Here is an 18,747-nt window from a genome sequence, read left to right as displayed (position 1 = left end):
ATCGCTGGTGGCACCGCAGGACAGGGACAGGGCCCTCTGCAGGACACCATCCCTCGGGCTCGGCTGTACTGGGATGGGGCTGTACCGCAGGGCCCGTACTGGGATGGGTTGCACTGGAGGGTCTGTACAGGTGGGACTGTACCAGAGGGTCCGTACTGGTCAGGCTGTACCGGTGGGGCTGTACCGGTGGGGCTGTACTGGTCGTGCTGTACCTGCGGGTCAGTACTGGCGGGTCCATACTGGTCAGGCTGAACCAGAGGATCAGTACGGGAGGTTCTGTACTGGTGAGGCTGTACCGTTGGGTCGGTACTGGAGAGTCTGTACCAGTCTGGCTGAACCAGCGAGGCTGTACCACAGCGTCCATAGCGGTCAGGCTGTACTGGTGGGGCTGTACTGGAGGGTCTGTACTGGTCATGCTGTACTGGCGGGTCCGTACCGGTCCGGTTCTACTGGTGGGTCAGTACTGGAGGGTTCGTACCAGTCTGATTGTACCATCGGGTCGGTACCGGAGGGTCCGTAATGATCAGTCTGTACTGGCGGGGCTGTACCGGAGGGTCTGTACTGGTCCGGCTGTACCGGCGGGTCCGTACCGGTACCGGCAGGTGGTGCCGTTTCTCTCTCCCGTCCCGGCTCTCGGGCTGCCGGAGCCCGGCCCTGTGCACCGCCCAGTACAGCCCAGCACCGCCCAGTACCGCCCAGTACAGCCCAGGGCCGCCCAGCACCGCTCAGTACAACCCCGTCCCGCCCAGCGCAGTCCCGCACGGCCCCAGCACCCCCAGTGCGTCCCGGTCCCGCCCAGTGCATCCCAGTCCCGCCCAGAACAGCCCAGCATGGCCCAGCACAGCCCCAAGCCAGCGTCCCCGGTCCCCAGAGCCTGCCACAGTCCCCTGCCATGGAGGGCTCTGGTGTCCCCAGCTGGTGGCACTGGGGATGTTGGGGACACTCGGTCCCCTGCCATGGAGGGCTCTGGTGTCTCCAGCTGGTGGCACTGGGGATGTTGGGGACACTCGGTCCCCTGCCATGGAGGGCTCTGGTGTCCCCAGCTGGTGGCACTGGGGATGTTGGGGACACTCGGTCCCCTGCCATGGAGGGCTCTGGTGTCCCCAGCTGGTGGCACTGGGGATGTTGGGGACACTCGGTCCCCTGCCATGGAGGGCTCTGGTGTCTCCAGCTGGTGGCACTGGGGATGTTGGGGACACTCGGTCCCCTGCCATGGAGGGCTCTGGTGTCCCCAGCTGGTGGCACTGGGGATGTTGGGGACACTCGGTCCCCTGCCATGGAGGGCTCTGGTGTCTCCAGCTGGTGGCACTGGGGATGTTGGGGACACTCGGTCCCCTGCCATGGAGGGCTCTGGTGTCCCCAGCTGGTGGTACTGGGGACATTGTCACCAGCCCAGGGGTGCTCCCTCCTCACCGGGGAGCTTGGGGACAGGGAGGGCCCCAAGGGACGGGTCCTGGTCCCCCAGCCATGCCATGCTGGGGGTCCCAGTACCTCCTGTTTGAGAGGTACCCACCCCCCCCCCCCGTGTGATGGGAAGGGGCTGAGAACCGAGTCCCTGCCACTCCCTGTGACACCCACAGTGTCACCCGTGGGGGCCGCAGCCCCCACTCGTGACCAGGGCATTAATTAGCAGTAGAGGTGACGAGCCTGGCTTGTTCCCGGCTCCAATGGTTGTTTCAAGGTCAAGCGCTGGAGAGAAAACAGGGAAGAGTGAGGAAAAGCCACCAGACATGCGGCTGTGCCAGACTCTGGGAGGGGGCTGCTGCCTGCCTGGGTGCTGCCTGCACCCAACTGTCCCTGCTGAGCCCTGCCTGCACCCTGAGATCAGGCAGGGATGTCCCCATGGGGACAAGGATTCTGAGAGGGTCCCTTCGGGGTCCTGTGGCCACCCAGGCTGGGTGGGAGCTCAGGGCAACCCCAGGGGCCCTCGGGGACACCCGTCCGGGGGACCTCCATGAGACCCGGGGGGGTCCCCAGAGATCCCTTTCAGGGACATCCAAGTGCTCTCCAGAGACCCCCAGGGACACCAATGGGATGACTTCAGAGACCTTCAAGGACCCCCAAGAGACCATTAGGACCTCCAGTTACACTCCAGAGACCTCCAGGGACCCTCAAAGATCTTGCTGGGACAGGTAAGGGTGGCCAGGCTGGGGACAGGGGACGGGATGACGGGCGATGCTCCGTCCCTCCAGGGACCCTTGACCCAGGGGTGGGCTGCAAAGCGCCTCGATGCCACGGTGAAGGTTGCTAGAGCTGGGGGTGGGGAGCAGCTACCCACGTCCCAGGACCCCCTTCCCACCCCACAGCCGTGTCGGTGGCACCCCCACCAGCTTTTCCTTTAATTACGATCGTTGGCTGGCGTTAATTATTGAAACTCGCCACACAGTGCACTCCGCTGTAATTGTGTTCAAATTAAATTAGGGCAGCCCTATAATTAGCTCCCCAGGAGCAAGGCGGTCAGCGGGGATGGGGTCCCTGCCAGCGGTCCTCGCCGACACTGACCCCCCCCATCATGGTAATTGATCAACAGTGCTGGGGACAGTGGCAGTGCCATGCAGATGCCCATGGGTGGCATTTGCCAGTGTCCCCACAGACACACGGTGGCAAGGGGACAGGGGACCAAGCTCAGCACCACCATGGGATTGGGATGCCCATGAGCTCGGGGGGGGGGGGGGCATGGGCACAGCCCCCACCGCAGAAGCAAGCGGCGCACCACCATGCACACGGGTGCGGGGGGCAGCGGGAAGCCCATGGGACCCTTCTGGGGGTGCTGCTGGCCCCCCCCACCTCGCCTGGCTCAGGTCATGGGGCTGGGGTGCAGGGTTGGGTTTGGGTCAGGGTTGAAGTCAGAGCTGGGGTTCAGGATTGGCACCCAGGGTTGGGGTCCAGGATTGGGATGTGGGGCTGAGGGCCGTGACTGGGACTTGGGGTTCAAGTTCAGGGCCAGGGGTCACATTTGGGACTTGGGGTTGAGGTCTGGGTTTGGGATCTGGCTTTGGGGGGTCCATGGATGGGACCCGAGGTTGGGGTCCTGGGTTGATGACCACATTTGGGACCCAGGGTGCAGGTCCACGGTTGGGACCTGGGGTTGAGGTTCAGGGCCAGAGCCTGTATTTGGGACCGAGGGTTGAGGTCCAGGGTTGGGGTCCCAGCTCGGGACCTGGGGCTGCAGGAGGGGCTTGGATCAGCCTCTGCACCATCGCTGCCATCTCAGGGGCTGCCCCCCATCTCTCTCCCCCCACTCCATCCAGACACCTCATCCACCCTCCCTGGCCGGTGCTCAGGACTCACCGGGGCAGGATAAGCTGTCCCCGCTCCTCGGATGGAGTTGAGGCCCGGGGACTGCAGCCCCCCATGGAGAAACCCCCCCCTTACCATGGCAGGGAGGGGATGCCCGTGCCTGGAGCATCTCCCCCATCCCAGGTGATCCCAGCCTTGGGGTGCAGTTTAGGTCTCTGGGGACAAGGTGAACCAGGGGTGGGGGGGGTTGGGGTGACACCAGCATGGAGGGGACCCCCCCACAGCAGGGAGAGGCCACGGTGTGACGCTTGACTACTTTTATTGGGCCTCCGAAGCTTTAAATACAGGCCGGGGGGGCGGCGCTGGCTGCGGGCAGGACAGAGGGGGGCAAATTCAGCTGTCAGTCGGACCAAGGCGGGGGGGGCCGGGGCCGTCCCCCCTCCCTGGGGCACAGAGCTGCGACCCCCCCCCCCCCCCACCTCGGCTGCCCCGGCCCCCCAGGAGACAGGATGGGATGGGATGGGACGAGGGGAGGGGGGGAGGACGTTAGTGTGGTGGCAGCGGGGAAGGGGGGGGGGCACAGGCCCCAAAGCATCCCTTAGCGGCTGTAGCCGAACTCGTCTGCGTCGTCCGCGCGGAAATCCCCGTAGCGCCAGAGGTTCAGCTGCAAGAGAGGGAAAGGGATGGGGCCGTATCCAGCGTCACCCCCAGAGATGGGGGGGCTGCATCCAGCATCACCCCTAGAGACTGGGGGTACCACATCCAGCATCATCCCAGAGATGGGGGGGTACCACATCCAGCATCACCCCAGAGATGGTAGGGGCTGCATCCAACATCTCCCCTACAGTTGGGGGGGGGGGTTTACCACATCCAGCACCCCCCAAGACAAGGGGGCTGCATCGGGCACCCCAGCAGACTCCCATCTGCCACCCCCCCTCACTCACCCGGGCGCTCTTGGCCGTCTCCTGGGCATTCAGGTACTCGGTGATCTGCGGGGACAGAGGCTTGGGGTGAACCTGCACCCCCTCCCCTGCCCTCCCGGGGGGGCTTGGGGCCATGCACCCCCAGCAGGGTCTGCCCAGCCGTGGTGGGGGGTGCAACCCCTCCCCCACCCCGTCCCTCCATGGCACCCATTACCCTGCACCTCAGGGCGGCAGAGGGGGTTCCCACTGAGGGCAGGGAGGTGGAACCCCTACCCAGCATGGCTCCAAGAGGGAACTCAGGCATTTGGGTGGGGGTGGCCAGCGCTTGGGGTCACCCCCCCCCCCCCACCCCAAGCCCCCAGGCAGCCACCACCACCACCGAGCCCGGATCAATACGGCATCAGATGAGCCAGGGATCGATCACCGCTCGGCTGCCTGCAGGGCAGAGCCCACCCTACTGACAGCAGGGCAGGGACCCCCCCATCACCCCCCCAGCAGCACCTACCACTTTCTGGAACTGCTTCTCCTTGCGCACCTCCACCATGACCAGTCCCTCCTTGACCAGTCCCAGCCCCACGTCGCTCTTGGAGTCGGCGAACTGGAGGGTGACGTGGGGACAGCCCGGTCCCAGGTGCTCCACGTTGAGCAGGCACTGGGTGTTCTGGATGTCCCGTACCACGCTGTCCACCGCGTCCGCCCGTGCGTCATCCTGCGGCACGGCATGGCGTCGGACGCCGCGCTCCTGTCGGGGACCCGGAGCCTCCCTGCTTCCCAGGACATCCCCCCTACTTACGTCTTGGGGCACCTGGATGAAGGCGAACTTGTACTCGGTGGCTTGCGCCGGCAGGACGCGGGTGCTGAAGGCGGGGGGCAGAGCGGCCAGGCGTGTGGCGGGCAGCGTCTCCTTCTGCGGGGGCAGAAAGGGTGCTGGGGTTGGGAGGGCACCCAAGGGTGATGGGCACCCTGAGATGGGTTCTTGGGTGCCGGGGTTGGGAGGGCACCCAAGGGTGATGGGCACCCCATGATGGGCTCCCTGGTGCTGGCTGGAGGGATGAAAATGTCAGCACCCAGCGGCAGGGACGGACAGACGGATGGACAGATGGACAGACAGGCAGATGGATGGATGGATGGATGGACGGAGAGATGGATCTATGGACAGACGGATGGATGGACAGATGGACAGGCGGGTGGACAGATGGACAGATGGATGGATGGACAGGCAGATGGATGGATGGACAGACAGATGGCTTTGTACCCTGAGACCCCCGCTCCCAGGGGCATGATCCTGCCCCTGCCTGATGCTTGGCAGCTGGGGGACACAGCCAGCCCCCCGCCCGCACAGCACAGCTGGAGCTGGGGGGCTGCAGTTGGCACCCTAGGGTGCCCCCCCCCCCCGGCATGGTGAGCACTCACATTGCCATAGTCAATGTAGAAGATATGGACTTTGGCGGCCGACTCCACCTTCTCTACCCGGGCCCGGTACCTGGAAAGCAGGATGGGGTGGGGTGTGTGTGTCACCCCAAAACCACACGTCAGCGTGGGGCAATGCCGCCCCACAGCCTCCCGGCAAGGGGAGCAGGACCCCCTCCTCACCATTCTCCGTCGACGAACTTGGCGATGCAGAAGTCTCCACGGCGTGGGGCGTACGAGCCCTCCACGGGTGGGTGGTTGCCCACCTCGGCGCGCATGTTCTCCATCAGTTTCTCCAGCTGGGCGCCTGGGGAGGGAGTCGGATCCAGCACCTGCCTCTGGCCCACCCCCCCCCCCAAGTCGCTGACCCTGGGGTTGTGGCGGGGGCTGCTCTCATTTCACCCAGGAGATGTGGATTTTGGGGGGCTACCCACCAAAACTGAGCATCCTCATCCCACCGAAATAAAGCTCCCCCCACCTCCGGATGGCAGAACACCCATGGGTGCCAGAGCTGCGGCACCATCAATATTGCAGAGGGGTGTTAATAATTCAATGGGTGCTGCCACGTTACGGCTTCACCTGGCACCCGCTGCTGCAGCCCTGTGGTGCTTGGGGACGGCGGGGGGTCCCCGGGGAGCTGTGTGCTCTCCGGGTGGGGACCCACGGAGGGACCACGATGGCATGGCTGGGAGGTGGTGGGGGATTCAGAGCCGGTGCCGTGCCAGGCTGGGGGTCCAGGGATGAGCCCCCCATCCCCATCTGTGTCCCTTAAAGCAGCTGAATGACATTGCAGGGGGGTGAGATCTGCAGGGTAGGGCATGGGGGAGAAGAGAGCGGGGGGACCCCAGCCCATCCCCGTACCCGTCTCCACGTCCTGCACGTAGAAGTGGAGGTCGTCTGTGATCTCCGTCACGAAAACGGGCTTGTAGTTTGCTGTGCGCTCCTTCTCCTCCAGCACCGGCACCACCTCCTCCACCGGGGTCTCCTCGTAGTGGGACCACACCTGGGATTGGGGGACACACATGCCGGGCTGGGGGACCCCACGGCCATGCTCCATGCCACTGGCAAGGGGACGATGGCTATGCTGGTACCCAGCAGCTGGAGCATCCCTGGTCCCCAGCACCCTGGATCCCATGTGCCTTGGGGTGGGGGCATCCCTTGGGGTGGGGGCATCCCTTGGGTTAGGCACATCCCTTGAGGTGGGGACATCTCTTGGCATGGGGTCATCCCCTGGGGACAGTCCTGTCCCACGCTCACCTTCTCCTTCTTCTGCTTGGCGGCCTCCTCGGCGGCCAGCAGCGCCTTGTAGTAGGGGCTGCGCTCGGCGGTGAAGTGGACCTTGGAGAGGGCGTGCTCCACCAGGGCCACCGACAGGTTGAGACCCTCGATGTGCAGCCAGCCGATGAAGTTCCCCGCCTTGTCCATGCTCTCCACCTCCACCTCCACCTGCGGGCGCCCGGCGGGGAGGGATGTGAGCTCTCTGCACCCACAGCGGCGGGCAGGATCCGGCCACGCACCCCTCCCCGCCCCGAACCTGCCTGCCCAGCCACCGCCTTCGTTCCCAAATTCTCGTCTTCATCTCGGCTGCTCCAAGCTTCATCGAGCAATAAAAATCAATGCATATGACGGAGTTTGACCGGGCAGGTGGACGTGTGTCAGGCATGTGCCTGGCCAAAAGCCACCCCAGCACGGGGTCTGGCAGGCAGGGTCCTCCCAGTTATCCTCCCTGGCACCCAGCTCTGCTCCATGGGCAACCAGATCTGCTCCACGGCACCCAGATCTGCTCCCAGCTCTGCCCAGTGAAGGGAACCAGCAAGGGATGACAGCAGGAGCATGCCATCCTCTGCGTCTCGAGCTCCCTGCCTGCTCCCTGCCTGCACCAGGGAGCAGCTGGGGAGCACAGGCAGAGCCCAGAGCCACGCGGGGCCAGACTAGGGACCGAAACTGGGCTGCTGGGGTGGGAGGTGGTGAGCAAACCAGTGCAAAACTGGGGTGTGCAAACCAGAGAGCAAACCGGCATGTGCAAACCTTGAAGAGCAAACTGGAGTTTGCAAACCCGAGTGCGCGAGCTGAAGCGTGCAAACCAGAGGGAGCAAACTGAAGTGCGAGATCCAGAGAGCAAACTGGAGTGTGCAAACCAGTGATAGCAAGTCAGGGCGTGCAAACCAGCCAGAGCAAACTGGAGCGTGCAAGCCGGCCACCGCTGGCAGCCTGCAGCCCCTGCCCCGGCGCAGAGCTGCTTGCCTGGCAGCGCAGGCAGGGCTGCAGGCAGTGCTGCTGCCTTGCACACTCGCAGTCCCGCCGCCCTGCCAGGCCCTTCGCAGCCCAGGGGTGACGCACTCCAGGGATGTGTTTCACCGGGATCTCTGAGGCCAGGAGATTATTTCCACTGCCCGAACCTCGGCTCTGCCGCTGCGGGCAGGAGCAGCCGGGCACGGCACGGAAACCCGGCAAGCAACTGGGGGTGCTGCTGGCTGCACCCACCCAGCCGAGGTGCTGGGCAGGAACAGGGCAAGAGCATCTCTGCTCCATCGCAGCTGCACGGCGATTTCTTGCGATGCTCTGCAGGCAGGGAGCATCCCCTGTGCACCCCAGGCACGCCGTGCACCCCCATGCACCTTGCACACCCCCATGTACCCCTTGCACCCTGCAGACCCCGTGCACCCCGACCACCCTGCACCCCATATACCTGTGTGCGCGTCACCCCGCAGCACGCTGCCGCAGCCCCGGAGAACCCCACATCTCCCTTCCCAGCAGCTCCGGAAGGACTGAGCTGGGGCCAGCTCCAGACCACCGTGGCGGCACAGCAGGCGTCCCCACCACCCCATGACAAACCCACCAGCTCCCTTTTCCCAGCAGCTCTGCTGGGGCCAGTAATCGCCATTAATCCCATAATGGGAATTAAAGCCCCCAAACAAGTGGATTTGCAAAATAATGCTCCCTGCGAAGCGCGTGGCATCAGCTGGCATCTCACACGGTGTAGGGTGTGTGGGTAAGGGGGAGCTCCATGGACGCTGCTGGGAGCTGATCCCCCTGTTGTGGTCCCCAGGCAGCAATCCCACCCTCCGGCACCAAATCCAGGCACCAGCAGCCGGCACAGCCAAGTCCGGTGCTGGGGACATATGTGTCACCCCTGCTGGGGACAGTCTTGGTGTCCCCTGGAGCTCCCTCCGTTCCCCAGCCTGGGGGCTTGCAGCCCCACGGCGCTTTGGGAGTGGGCAGGCAGGGGATGCCGAGCAGGCAGGAGATGCTGCAGATGAAGCACACTGGACCAGCTGTGTCCAGCGTCCTGGGCAGTATCCGAACGCTGCCCAGGGTGGGGGTCCACCTGCCTCCCACCCCAGGCCCACCCTGCTGCAAAGAGCTGAGCCCTGGCATGAGGAGCACCCCTCAAAAGGGTCGACCCTGGGGGCTACCAGCCACAGGGTGGGGGAGGCTGGGGGCCAGCCGAGCCCCGGAGCTTCTGTGCACATAAAGCCCCTTTGAGAGCATCCATGGGGCGGCGGCGAGCCAAGGCTCCCTGCACGCGCCCGGCATGCTGATCGCCTCCGCTGCCTGCTGCTGCCGCCGAGGAAGAGGAGGGAGCCCGGAGCATCCTCCCTCCGGGAGAGCCGGACCCCTCCGGGTGTGCCACGCTGTGCCCAAGGGGCTGTGCCCGACCCCCCGACCACCATGGAGGGTCCCACCGGTCCTCCCGGCTGAGCAGGGCTGTTGCCAGCAGCCCAGAAATTTGTTTGCTTGGTACCATGGGTGGGTGATGGGTCCCCCCAGGCTGCGGCATCCCTGGGGCCATAGCGCCCGGTCCGTAACGCCCGGAGCAAGGCTCTGTCACGGCCTCTGGCACAAAAGCCGCATTTCCATCCAGCGGCAGCCGGACCGAACGGCAGCGGGACACGGTGCAGCCAGTGCGGCACCGCACGCCTCGGCCTCGGCCAAATTTGACCCCTGGCATCCCCATTCCCAAACCTCCCTTGTGCCAGGCCAGGGCGGCCGTAAGTGCAGCCCCCATGGCGCACCGGGCGCTGGCAGAGCCCAGGCACCCACGGGTGCGCGCCCCAGCTCCCGCGCGCAGGTCGAACACGTGTGCACGAACACTCGAGCAAAGCACAAGCGATCGCGTGCCCTGCGCACGGAGCATCTCCCGCCCGGATGCTGGGGAGCTGCACCCCGCTGCCCACTGCCTGCATCTGCCAGCCTGGCCGGGAGCAGGGGGTGCTCCCTCCTGCCTGCCCTGCTGCCTGCTCCGGCGAGCCCTGACCCCAGGTACCACGGCACTGCGAGGCCACCCAGCCCTGCGCCGACCTCCGCTCCGTCGCCTGGAGCATCGGCATTTTGCCGGCCGCATCCCTTCGCCACGAAGCCTTCGTCAGGGGCCGGTGGCTAATTGTATCCGCCTGGCTGGCAGCCGCGCTCCCAGAGCTGCAGCGGGGCCGGCGGCCAGCCGGTGAGCGGCGGTGGGTGCACAGCTCGACACCGCGGCGCTGCCGGCAATGGGTAGAGGGTTGTCGTCTTCCCGCAGCCCCTTCCAGTCGCCGGAGCTGCAGCCCAGGACGGGGTTTGGGTCGCGGCCGGTGCGGCCACCGGGACGGCACATGCCGGCGCCGGGTGCGTGGCAAAGGCACCGGCCACGCCGCTCCCCACCGGGGATGGAGGAAGGAGAGGCGAGGTTTGGGTTGAGCAGGAGATGGATGGGCCCTCGCTGCTTTACAGGTGCCACGTTGGGATAATTTAATTACCCTGCCGTAGCCTTCTGCGTGGTTAACTGTGTTTGGCTCTGCCGGTGCTGCCAGACACGGAGCTGTTTTCCCACCCTGAAGCTCATCAATCCTGTCATAACCTTTCCCCACTGCTTAAAAAAGCCTTGCAACATCCTTCCCTTCCACCGCGCTGTCTGCCGGCACGGTGCCTGCCACGGCACGTGCACGGCACAGCCCAGGGCTGCTGGCATGCCGTGGGGCACGATGAGGCCCCAGGTCGCCCGCTGGCCCCAGGGATGCTCGTGCCGCCTCCAGCCGGACCAGTCCGCAGGGACCAGCACCCCACGCACGCCTGCTGGGACCCCACAACGCCATGGGGCAATGCTCCGGCGGTAAAGGTGTCCCTGTCCCCTGTGCCATCCCCGCCCTGCAGCAGGGTCACCGGCGAGGGGACGAGCGGGACATTAATGGACTCCCGAGCACCCACCAGCCCCACAGAGCTGCCCAGCCAGCTGTGGGCACCCACCAACCCGCAGCCCACTGGTGGCACTCGGGTGACAGCTCCAAGTGCCACCCCCCCGGGGGGGTGCTGGGGCAGGACAAGTCCCTGCCAGGCTGTGCCAGCCCCACTCCCCGTCCTCCCCCCGCCACAGACCCCGGTTTGGGTGCACAGCCCCGCTCCCGGCAGGGGGGATGTCCCCAGCCCCGCTCCCTTGCACAGCGGGTGCTGTTGGCATGTCCCCGTCCTGTGACCCCCCCTCCCCATCCCAACACAGGGCTGGGGCCCCCACAGACACCAAAATCCTGCACGGGGTCCCCAGGGACGCCCACCCAGCCGGGACGGTGGGGTGCAGGCGTGGCTTCGATCAGACATCAGAGAATCCACAGAAGACTGGGGTGGGTTTTAACACCCCCCCCACCCCCCAAGAAAAGAAGCTCCCAGGTTTCCCCCCCATCACCTCACCCTGCACCCCCCCCCGCAGCATGCCCACCCCCAGCACCTCCTTGCTGCCAGCCTGGGGGGGTCGGGGCACCCCCCATCCAGGACCCTGGGGATACCCCCCCCGGCGCTGCCGGTGGCCCCACGTCCCGCAGGGACGCATCCTGCTGGGTGCAGCAGCCCGTGGGGGAGCACCAAGCTGGGTGCTGAACGGGGGGAGCCCCCAGCCCCCCCGCCTGCGCCCTCATTCTCTTGTATTAATTAAAACTGGGGCGAGGCCCCTCCAGAGCTGCCACCCAGGGCCCCGCTGCCGCTCGGGACCCTTCGGTGCTGCCGGCGAAGCCCTCGGCTGCCAGCAGCTCAACAGGGGTGTAAAACAGGGGGAGGGAGGCTCCACAGTGGGGTGCGCAGCCCCCCCGATCCCACTCCGTACCCCCCACGCTCGCGCCCAGCAGCAATGTACACCGGGGTGTCACCCACCTTGCAGCAGGGGCCACCCCAGTGCAAGCACCCACGGGACCCTGGGGGTGCTGGTGTTTGCCCCCCTGCAATGCCAGGGGTTCATTACGTGGCTGGTGCTAATTATCCACCCGCACTGGGCCACCCCGTGGCTGCTGGGGGCGGGGGGGCAAGATGGTGACAGGGGTAGGACACCCAGGTGCACCCCCCCCAGCCCGTACCCCATAAAGCAGGCGGCACCCACGCGCCTATTGCCCCGGCATCGTGCCCACTCCCCAGCCCACGGCGGAGCCGGACCCGCGCCCCCCCCCGACCTGCACTGCTGCAGAACTGGGCTTGTCCTCTCCATCAGTGTCCCAGCTTGTGTCGGGTCTCAGCCCTGAGTCTGGCGCAGGGCGGGGGGGGCCGCACCTGGGGGTCCACAGACCCCTGCTCAGCTGAGCACCAGGTCCTGCATCGCATGGGAGGGGGGTGTGGGTGAGATGGAGCCGCGCCCCCCCCATCACCTTAAAGCCGCTGGCTGCCTCCGTCCGTCCGTCCATCCGTCCGTCCATCCGTCCGTCCGTCCTCAGCCCGCGGCCGCGGCGCTCCCCTCCTCCGGGGCCGGGGAGGGGGGGTCAGGCGGCTTCGCTGAGACCCCCCCACCCCGCCCCCCCTCATATCCCCAGCGCGGTTCCCCGGAGCGGGGCTGCGGGCAAGGGAGGAGGAGGAGGAGGAGGAGGAGGAGAGGAGGAGGAGGAGGAGGAGGGGAGGAGGAAGAGGAGGAGGAAGCAGCCCATCCCGCATCTTCCTTCCAGAGCAGCAGAGCCCGAAAATAGCTCCCGGCCGCCGCACCGGCTACACCGGGGCCGGTGGGGCCCCTCCGGAGCGTGGTGGGCGGCGGGGGGGGGGTGGGTGGGGAGGGAGGGAGGAAGGCTGCGGGGTCGGGTGGGGGCGTACGGGTGCGCGTGTGTGCGGGGGGGGGGGGCGGCGGGGGGGTGCCGGAGCGCTGTGGCGAGGCCGGCGGGGCTCAGCATCCCCCGCTGCTGCCGGGCTCCCAACACGATGCGTCAGCAATCCATCCGCGCTCCCACTGAAGGACAAAAGGATGAGAGAGCCGCCTGCGCGGCTGCCGCCCGCACCGCCCGCGCCGCCCGCGCCGCCCGCGCCGCCCGCACCGCCGCCCGCTGCCGCCGCCGCCCCGGGGCTCCGCGGGGACCCTACGGCCCTTAGGAACGGAGGATGTCCGCCGGCCCCGGGGCCGTCACCCCCGCCGCCGCCGTCGCCGCCGACCCGCTGCGCGGGCGGACGAGCCGCTGAAGGCGCGACACCCGACCCACGCGGGAAGGCGGAAAGAGGGGGGGACGGGACCCCCCCCCCCCGCCACCCACCGCCCCACGCGCACACACACGCACGCACACGCGCTCCCCGCCGGACCCGCCGACCGACCGACAGACCGACCGACCGACCGACGGACGCCGCGCCGGGGCTCTCTCCCCGCCGACAGCCGCCCCCCCCAACCCGCTTCGGCCCTTCCCCTCCTCTAATTGATTTCCCCCCCCCCCCCCTCCTTTGGGGGCTTTTAGCTATTTATTTATTTATTTTTACGTATCCTTGAATTTTTCCTAATTTTTTTCATTTTTATTTTCTCATCTCCTCTCCTTTTCATTTTTAATCTCTTATTTTCAACCTTTTATTTTCATTCCTCATTTTATTTTTTTATTTTTCGATTTCTTATTTTTAACCATTTTTATTTCAAATAATTTTTATTTTTGATTTTTTCCCATTTCCCCTTTTCTTTCCCAATTTTTTCCCCCAATCTTTTTTTTATTGATTTTTTTTTTTTTTTTTTTCCTTCTCCTCGCCGGCCTTTCCCCGCGGGCGGGGGGCCGCCATGCCGGGGCGGCCGGGGCGGCCGGGGCGGCCCCACGGGCGGAGGTGCGAGGCGCGGGTAACGACGGCGGCGGCGGGGCTCGCCGCGGCGGGGGGCTGCCGGGCCCCCGCTTAGCCGGGCCGGCCCCCCCCCTCCCCGCACCTCCTGCACCGCAGCCTCCAGGAGCCATTTTGTCTTTTTTTTTTTTTTTTTTTTTTTTTTCCGGAGCCGGCCCCCCCCCCCCCCCCCGCCCCGGCCCCGCTCCCCCCTTTGCTCGGCGCCGAGCACCCCCGGAGCGGCCCCCCCCGCCCCTTCCCCAGGTAGGTACGGCTGGAGCGCGGGGCTCGGCCGGGAGGGAGGGCACCTCTTTCCTCCCCCCCCACCCCCCCAGCACCTATTGTTGCTTTTTGGGGGGGGCTAAATTTTCGTTTTTCCTTCACACCCCCCCCCCCTTTCGGCGTACCCCCCCACCCCCCCTCCCCAGCACCGCGACCCCCCCCCCTCCGGCCAGCCGGGCCCAGCTTGTCGGAGCCGGGAGAGGGGGGGGGCCCTGAGCCAGTTCTCCTTTTCACGCCGACATCCCCAGACGATGGTGAATGATGAACGTGCCACATCATGAAGCTCTTGTGGCAGGTAACTGTGCACCACCACCGCCGCCGCCGCGCCTGGAGAGCTGCCCTGGTCTCCTACCTGACGGTACACGCGTGGATCCTATACGTCGCCGCCGCCTCCCCCGGACCCCAGAGCTGCCCCTCCGTTTGCTCCTGCAGTAACCAGTTCAGCAAGGTGGTCTGCACCCGTCGCGGCCTCGCCGAGGTCCCCCCCGGCATCCCCTCCAACACGCGGTACCTCAACCTCATGGAGAACAACATCCAGATGATCCAGGCGGACACTTTCCGCCACCTGCATCACCTGGAGGTCCTGCAGCTGGGCAGGAACGCCATCCGGCAGATCGAGGTGGGGGCTTTCAACGGGCTGGCCAGCCTCAACACCTTGGAGCTCTTTGACAACTGGTTGACCGTCATCCCCAGCGGGGCCTTCGAGTACCTCTCCAAGCTGCGGGAGCTGTGGTTGAGGAACAACCCCATCGAGAGCATCCCCTCGTACGCCTTCAACCGGGTGCCCTCCCTCATGCGCCTGGACCTGGGCGAGCTGAAGAAGCTGGAGTACATCTCCGAGGGGGCTTTCGAGGGGTTGTACAACCTCAAGTACCTGAACCTGGGGATGTGCAACATTAAGGACATGCCCAACCTGACGCCCTTGGTGGGGCTGGAGGAGCTGGAGATGTCGGGCAACAACTTCCCCGAGATCAAACCGGGCTCCTTCCATGGGCTCAAGTCCCTCAAAAAGCTCTGGATTATGAACTCGCAGATCAACCTGATCGAGCGGAACGCCTTCGACGACCTGACAGCGCTGGTGGAGCTCAACCTGGCCCACAACAACCTCTCCTCCCTGCCCCACGACCTCTTCGCCCCGCTGCGGTACCTGGTGGAGCTCCACCTGCACCACAACCCCTGGGACTGCGACTGCGACATCCTCTGGCTGTCGTGGTGGTTGCGGGAGTACATCCCCACCAACTCCACCTGCTGCGGGCGCTGCCATGCCCCCCTGCACATGCGGGGCAGGTTCCTGGTGGAGGTGGACCAGACCTCCTTCCAGTGCTCGGCGCCCTTCATCATGGACGCCCCCATGGACCTCAACATCTCCGAGGGGCGGGTGGCCGAGCTCAAGTGTCGAACTCCTTCCATGTCCTCCGTTAGGTGGTTGCTGCCTAACGGGACGGTCCTGAGCCACGCGTCCAGCCACCCGCGCATCTCCGTCCTCAACGATGGCACCTTGAACTTCTCCCACGTCCTGTTGACGGACACCGGGGTTTACACCTGCATGGTGACCAACGTGGCGGGGAACTCCAACGCCTCGGCCTACCTCAACGTGAGCACGGCCGAGCTCAACACCTCCAACTACAGCTTCTTCACCACCGTCACGGTGGAGACCACTGAGATCTCCCCGGAAGACATCTCCCCCAAGTTCACCAAGCCCGTGCCCACCACGTCGACGGGCTACCAGCCGGCGTACACCACCACCACCACCGTCCTGGTCCAGACCACGCGGACGCCCAAGCAGGTGGCGGTACCCACCGCCGACTCTGGCGACAAGATGCAGACCAGCCTGGACGAGGTGATGAAGACCACCAAGATCATCATCGGTTGCTTCGTGGCGGTGACGCTCCTGGCCGCGGCCATGCTCATCGTCTTCTACAAACTCCGGAAGCGGCACCAGCAACGCAGCACCGTGACGGCTGCCCGGACGGTCGAGATCATCCAGGTGGACGAGGACATCCCGCCGGCGGCGACGGCGACCGCGGCGGCCACCGCCGGCGTATCAGGTGAGGGGGCAGTCGTGCTGCCCGCCATTCATGACCACATTAACTACAACACCTACAAACCGGCACACGGGGCCCACTGGACAGAAAACAGCTTGGGGAACTCTCTGCACCCCCCCGGGACCACCCTCTCTGAACCCTATATAATTCAGACCCACACCAAGGAGAAAGTACAGGAAACCCAGATATGACTTTTTTTTGGGGCTTTTTTCTTTTTTTTTCTTCCCCCCACCCCCCCGACATTACAAATGCAATAGAATGCACAAAAACCGAACAACAAAAAAAAAACATCAAAAAAAAGGAAAAAAAAAAAATAGACAGCAACTTTTGTACAGAGCGGGGGAGAGACTTTTTTTTCTTGTACATGCTTATATATTAAATCTATGGGCTGATAAGAGAAGCAGATTATATTAAAATTTAAAGAAAAAAAAAAACCAACCACAAAAAAACTATTTTCTAACTCGCAAGCTGTATTTAAAAAGAGGGAGAGAAAAAAATTCAAATTTGCAGAAACCGGAGCAGCAGCAGCGGCGGCAGCGGCAGGGCCCCGTGCGCGGTGCAGCGCAGCGCAGCGCGGTGCAGCGCGGCGCCGGGGAGACGCCGTAGCGGGGAGCGCAGAGAGGAGCCCGGTGGGGTGGGATGGGGTGGGGTGGGATTGGGATGGAGGGAGGCGGGGGGGACACGACAAGATGCAGCCGGACCCCCGTCCCGCGGCGCTGCCCTCACCGCGTGCCGCCTTCGCCGGCCGCGCCGGCTTCAAACCGGAGCAGGGAGCGGGACGGCGGTCCGAGCCGCCGTGCTGTGCCAAATCTTCCGAATGCAATAAAGAAATTAATTTGGGGTTTTTTTGGGGGGGGTGGGGGGCAGCCTGTGGGCCGGGGATGGACGTCTGCAATGTATTAAAAGCAAAAAATTAACAAAAAAAACAAGAAAAGGGGGGAAAAAAAACCAAAACCCAAACCCCAGGTGGGTGGGTGCTGGGTGTGCAGGGGGGGGCTGGTGGTGGGCAGGCGGGGGGGGCGAGGAGCGGGTGCCCCCCGCTCTGCTCCATGCCCCTTCTCCCACTGCACCACATCCTGCAGGCCCCGGCGTGCGCCGCCGCACCGGGCACCGGGCACCGGCGTGTGCCGCCGGCACAGGGCTAAAGGCTCCCGGGGGGGCCGGGGGGGGGCCCCCGCTGGGAGACCTGACGTATGATTGTAGACCACCTTCAGCAACACGCTGCGATTTTTAGTCCTTTTTTTTGGAGGGGGGGTGCATGGGTGGGTATTTCCCACCCCCCCCTTTCCCTTCCCCCGGTGGGGGCAAGGATGGGGACCATCACCCCACCCCCCCAAAGCCCACCCCGAGGGCTGCTCATGGAATAGGGGGGGCCGGGAGAAATTAAGGGCTCGGGGGGCTCAGCCCGGCGATGGGAGGGGGCCGGGGGGGGCCACCAGCATCTGAGGTGGCTGCCGGGGGGGGTCCCGGCGGGGACGGCAAGTGCCTCGTGGGGGTCCCGAGGGGCTGGGGGGGTCCGGGGTGGGGGGGGCACGGGCAGGGTCGAGCAACGGGGAGGGGGTCCTCCCCGGCCGCTTGGGCACTGGAACTACTTTAATTTCTTATTTTAGCTTTAAAAAATTACTGGAGGGTGTCAAATCTGAACTAAACGTCGGGGGGGGGCACGGGGGGGGGGGAATAAAGGCGGGAAGGAGACGCAGAAGTTATATCTATATCTATATCTCTCTATATAAACGCCAGAACGATCTGACTGTACTCTGAGAAACAAACAAACAAACAAACAAAAAAAAACAAGTGTATTTTTGTATTTTAATAAATATTGTTCAAAATTTGTAATGCCGTGTCCCTGAGGGGTTAAGCCGGCGGGTTGCGGGGGGGCTGCTGCCGTGTCCCCCCCCCAGCAGCCGGCAGCCTGAAAGGGTTTCTGTTGCTGCTTTTTTGTCTTCCCAGCAGTAAAAAGCTTCCAAAAAATCACAGGGGGGGAGGCGGGGAGGAAAATGGAGGGAGCTGGCGGGGGGGGGATGACACGATGCGCGGGGGGCTGCCCCGAATCGGGAGGCGAAATGTGTTGGGGGGGTGGGATCGTTGCCGGCTCCGTGCCCCCCAGCTCCAGCGTCCAGCCGGGCACCCAAGCGTGCGTACGCCGGGACCCCCGGCATCGCCCGCTTTCGGGCACCGCCGCGGTGGGCACCCAGTTAAAGATGCCGGCGCATCCCCCGCTGCGGGACCCTCTGGCCGGGGCGTGTGGGACGACCTCCCTCCTGTCCCCCCCCAGGGGCCGAGGCCGTTACCCCTCTGATTTCTGGGTTCCCCGGGCTGGAAAAATCTTAATTCACCATTAAAGGAGGGAGCGGGCGCAGCCGAGAGGGAGGATAAAGCCGGGAATGAATCACCCGGCAGCGGGTCCCGCGTTCCAAGATGGTCGGGCAGGGGAAAGGGGATGGAGGCCATCGCCGGCATCATGGCAGGGACACTGGGTCCTCCGGCTCTGCGGGGTCACGGGGTGCTCTGGGTGCTGGCGGTGGGGACGTGGGGGTCCTCGGGGGCGGCGGGGTCCCCGAGGTGCCACCTCCGTCCCAGCCCTTGCGGCTGTGCTGGGGTGACGGTGCCCGCTGGCAGCCCTGGGGCCACCCCTGTGCCGCCCCCGCGGCCGTGGGCTGCCTCCAGCACCGGGGATGGAATAGGGGCTCCCCCCACCCCCCGGGGACCCCATTGCCCAGCCCGGGAATGCCACGGGGAGGAGACCCCCCCCGGCACCCGGCTTCACCAGCTCTCGTGCCAGGACTGAGCCGTCACCCGGTGCCTGGCCGCCACGGAGCCGTCGTGGTTATCACGTTGGGAGT

General features: G+C 65.3%; 2 protein-coding genes across 2 annotated transcripts in view; one reads left to right on the top strand and one right to left on the bottom strand.

The window, feature by feature from the left end:
• Window positions 1–3,542: 3,542 nt before the first annotated feature.
• SND1 (staphylococcal nuclease and tudor domain containing 1) overlaps window positions 3,543–18,747 on the bottom strand; it is a 128,132-nt gene continuing 112,927 nt past the window's right edge. Inside the window, exons 17-24 of the mRNA XM_069801473.1 lie at window positions 6,831–7,019; window positions 6,435–6,576; window positions 5,757–5,880; window positions 5,577–5,646; window positions 4,957–5,070; window positions 4,669–4,872; window positions 4,185–4,229; window positions 3,543–3,904 (exon numbers count right to left, since the gene is read on the bottom strand). Coding sequence (XP_069657574.1) covers window positions 3,839–3,904; window positions 4,185–4,229; window positions 4,669–4,872; window positions 4,957–5,070; window positions 5,577–5,646; window positions 5,757–5,880; window positions 6,435–6,576; window positions 6,831–7,019 — 954 coding nt within the window. The 3' untranslated portion in view covers window positions 3,543–3,838. The remainder of the gene's footprint in view (window positions 3,905–4,184; window positions 4,230–4,668; window positions 4,873–4,956; window positions 5,071–5,576; window positions 5,647–5,756; window positions 5,881–6,434; window positions 6,577–6,830; window positions 7,020–18,747) is intronic.
• Window positions 13,987–17,740, top strand: LRRC4 (leucine rich repeat containing 4). The gene has a single exon (XM_009916019.2). It carries the CDS (start codon window positions 14,137–14,139, stop codon window positions 16,093–16,095), a length of 1,959 nt encoding a protein of 652 aa, XP_009914321.2. The 5' UTR covers window positions 13,987–14,136; the 3' UTR covers window positions 16,096–17,740.

The sequence above is a fragment of the Haliaeetus albicilla genome, chromosome 14, assembly GCF_947461875.1.
Source record: "Haliaeetus albicilla chromosome 14, bHalAlb1.1, whole genome shotgun sequence".
NCBI lineage: Eukaryota > Metazoa > Chordata > Aves > Accipitriformes > Accipitridae > Haliaeetus > Haliaeetus albicilla.
This window is presented reverse-complemented; position numbering and strand designations above follow the sequence as displayed.

Excerpts from the sequence above, each read along its gene's own strand:
- LRRC4 (XM_009916019.2), top strand. The coding sequence starts at position 14,137 with ATGAAGCTCTTGTGGCAGGTAACTGTGCACCACCACCGCCGCCGCCGC.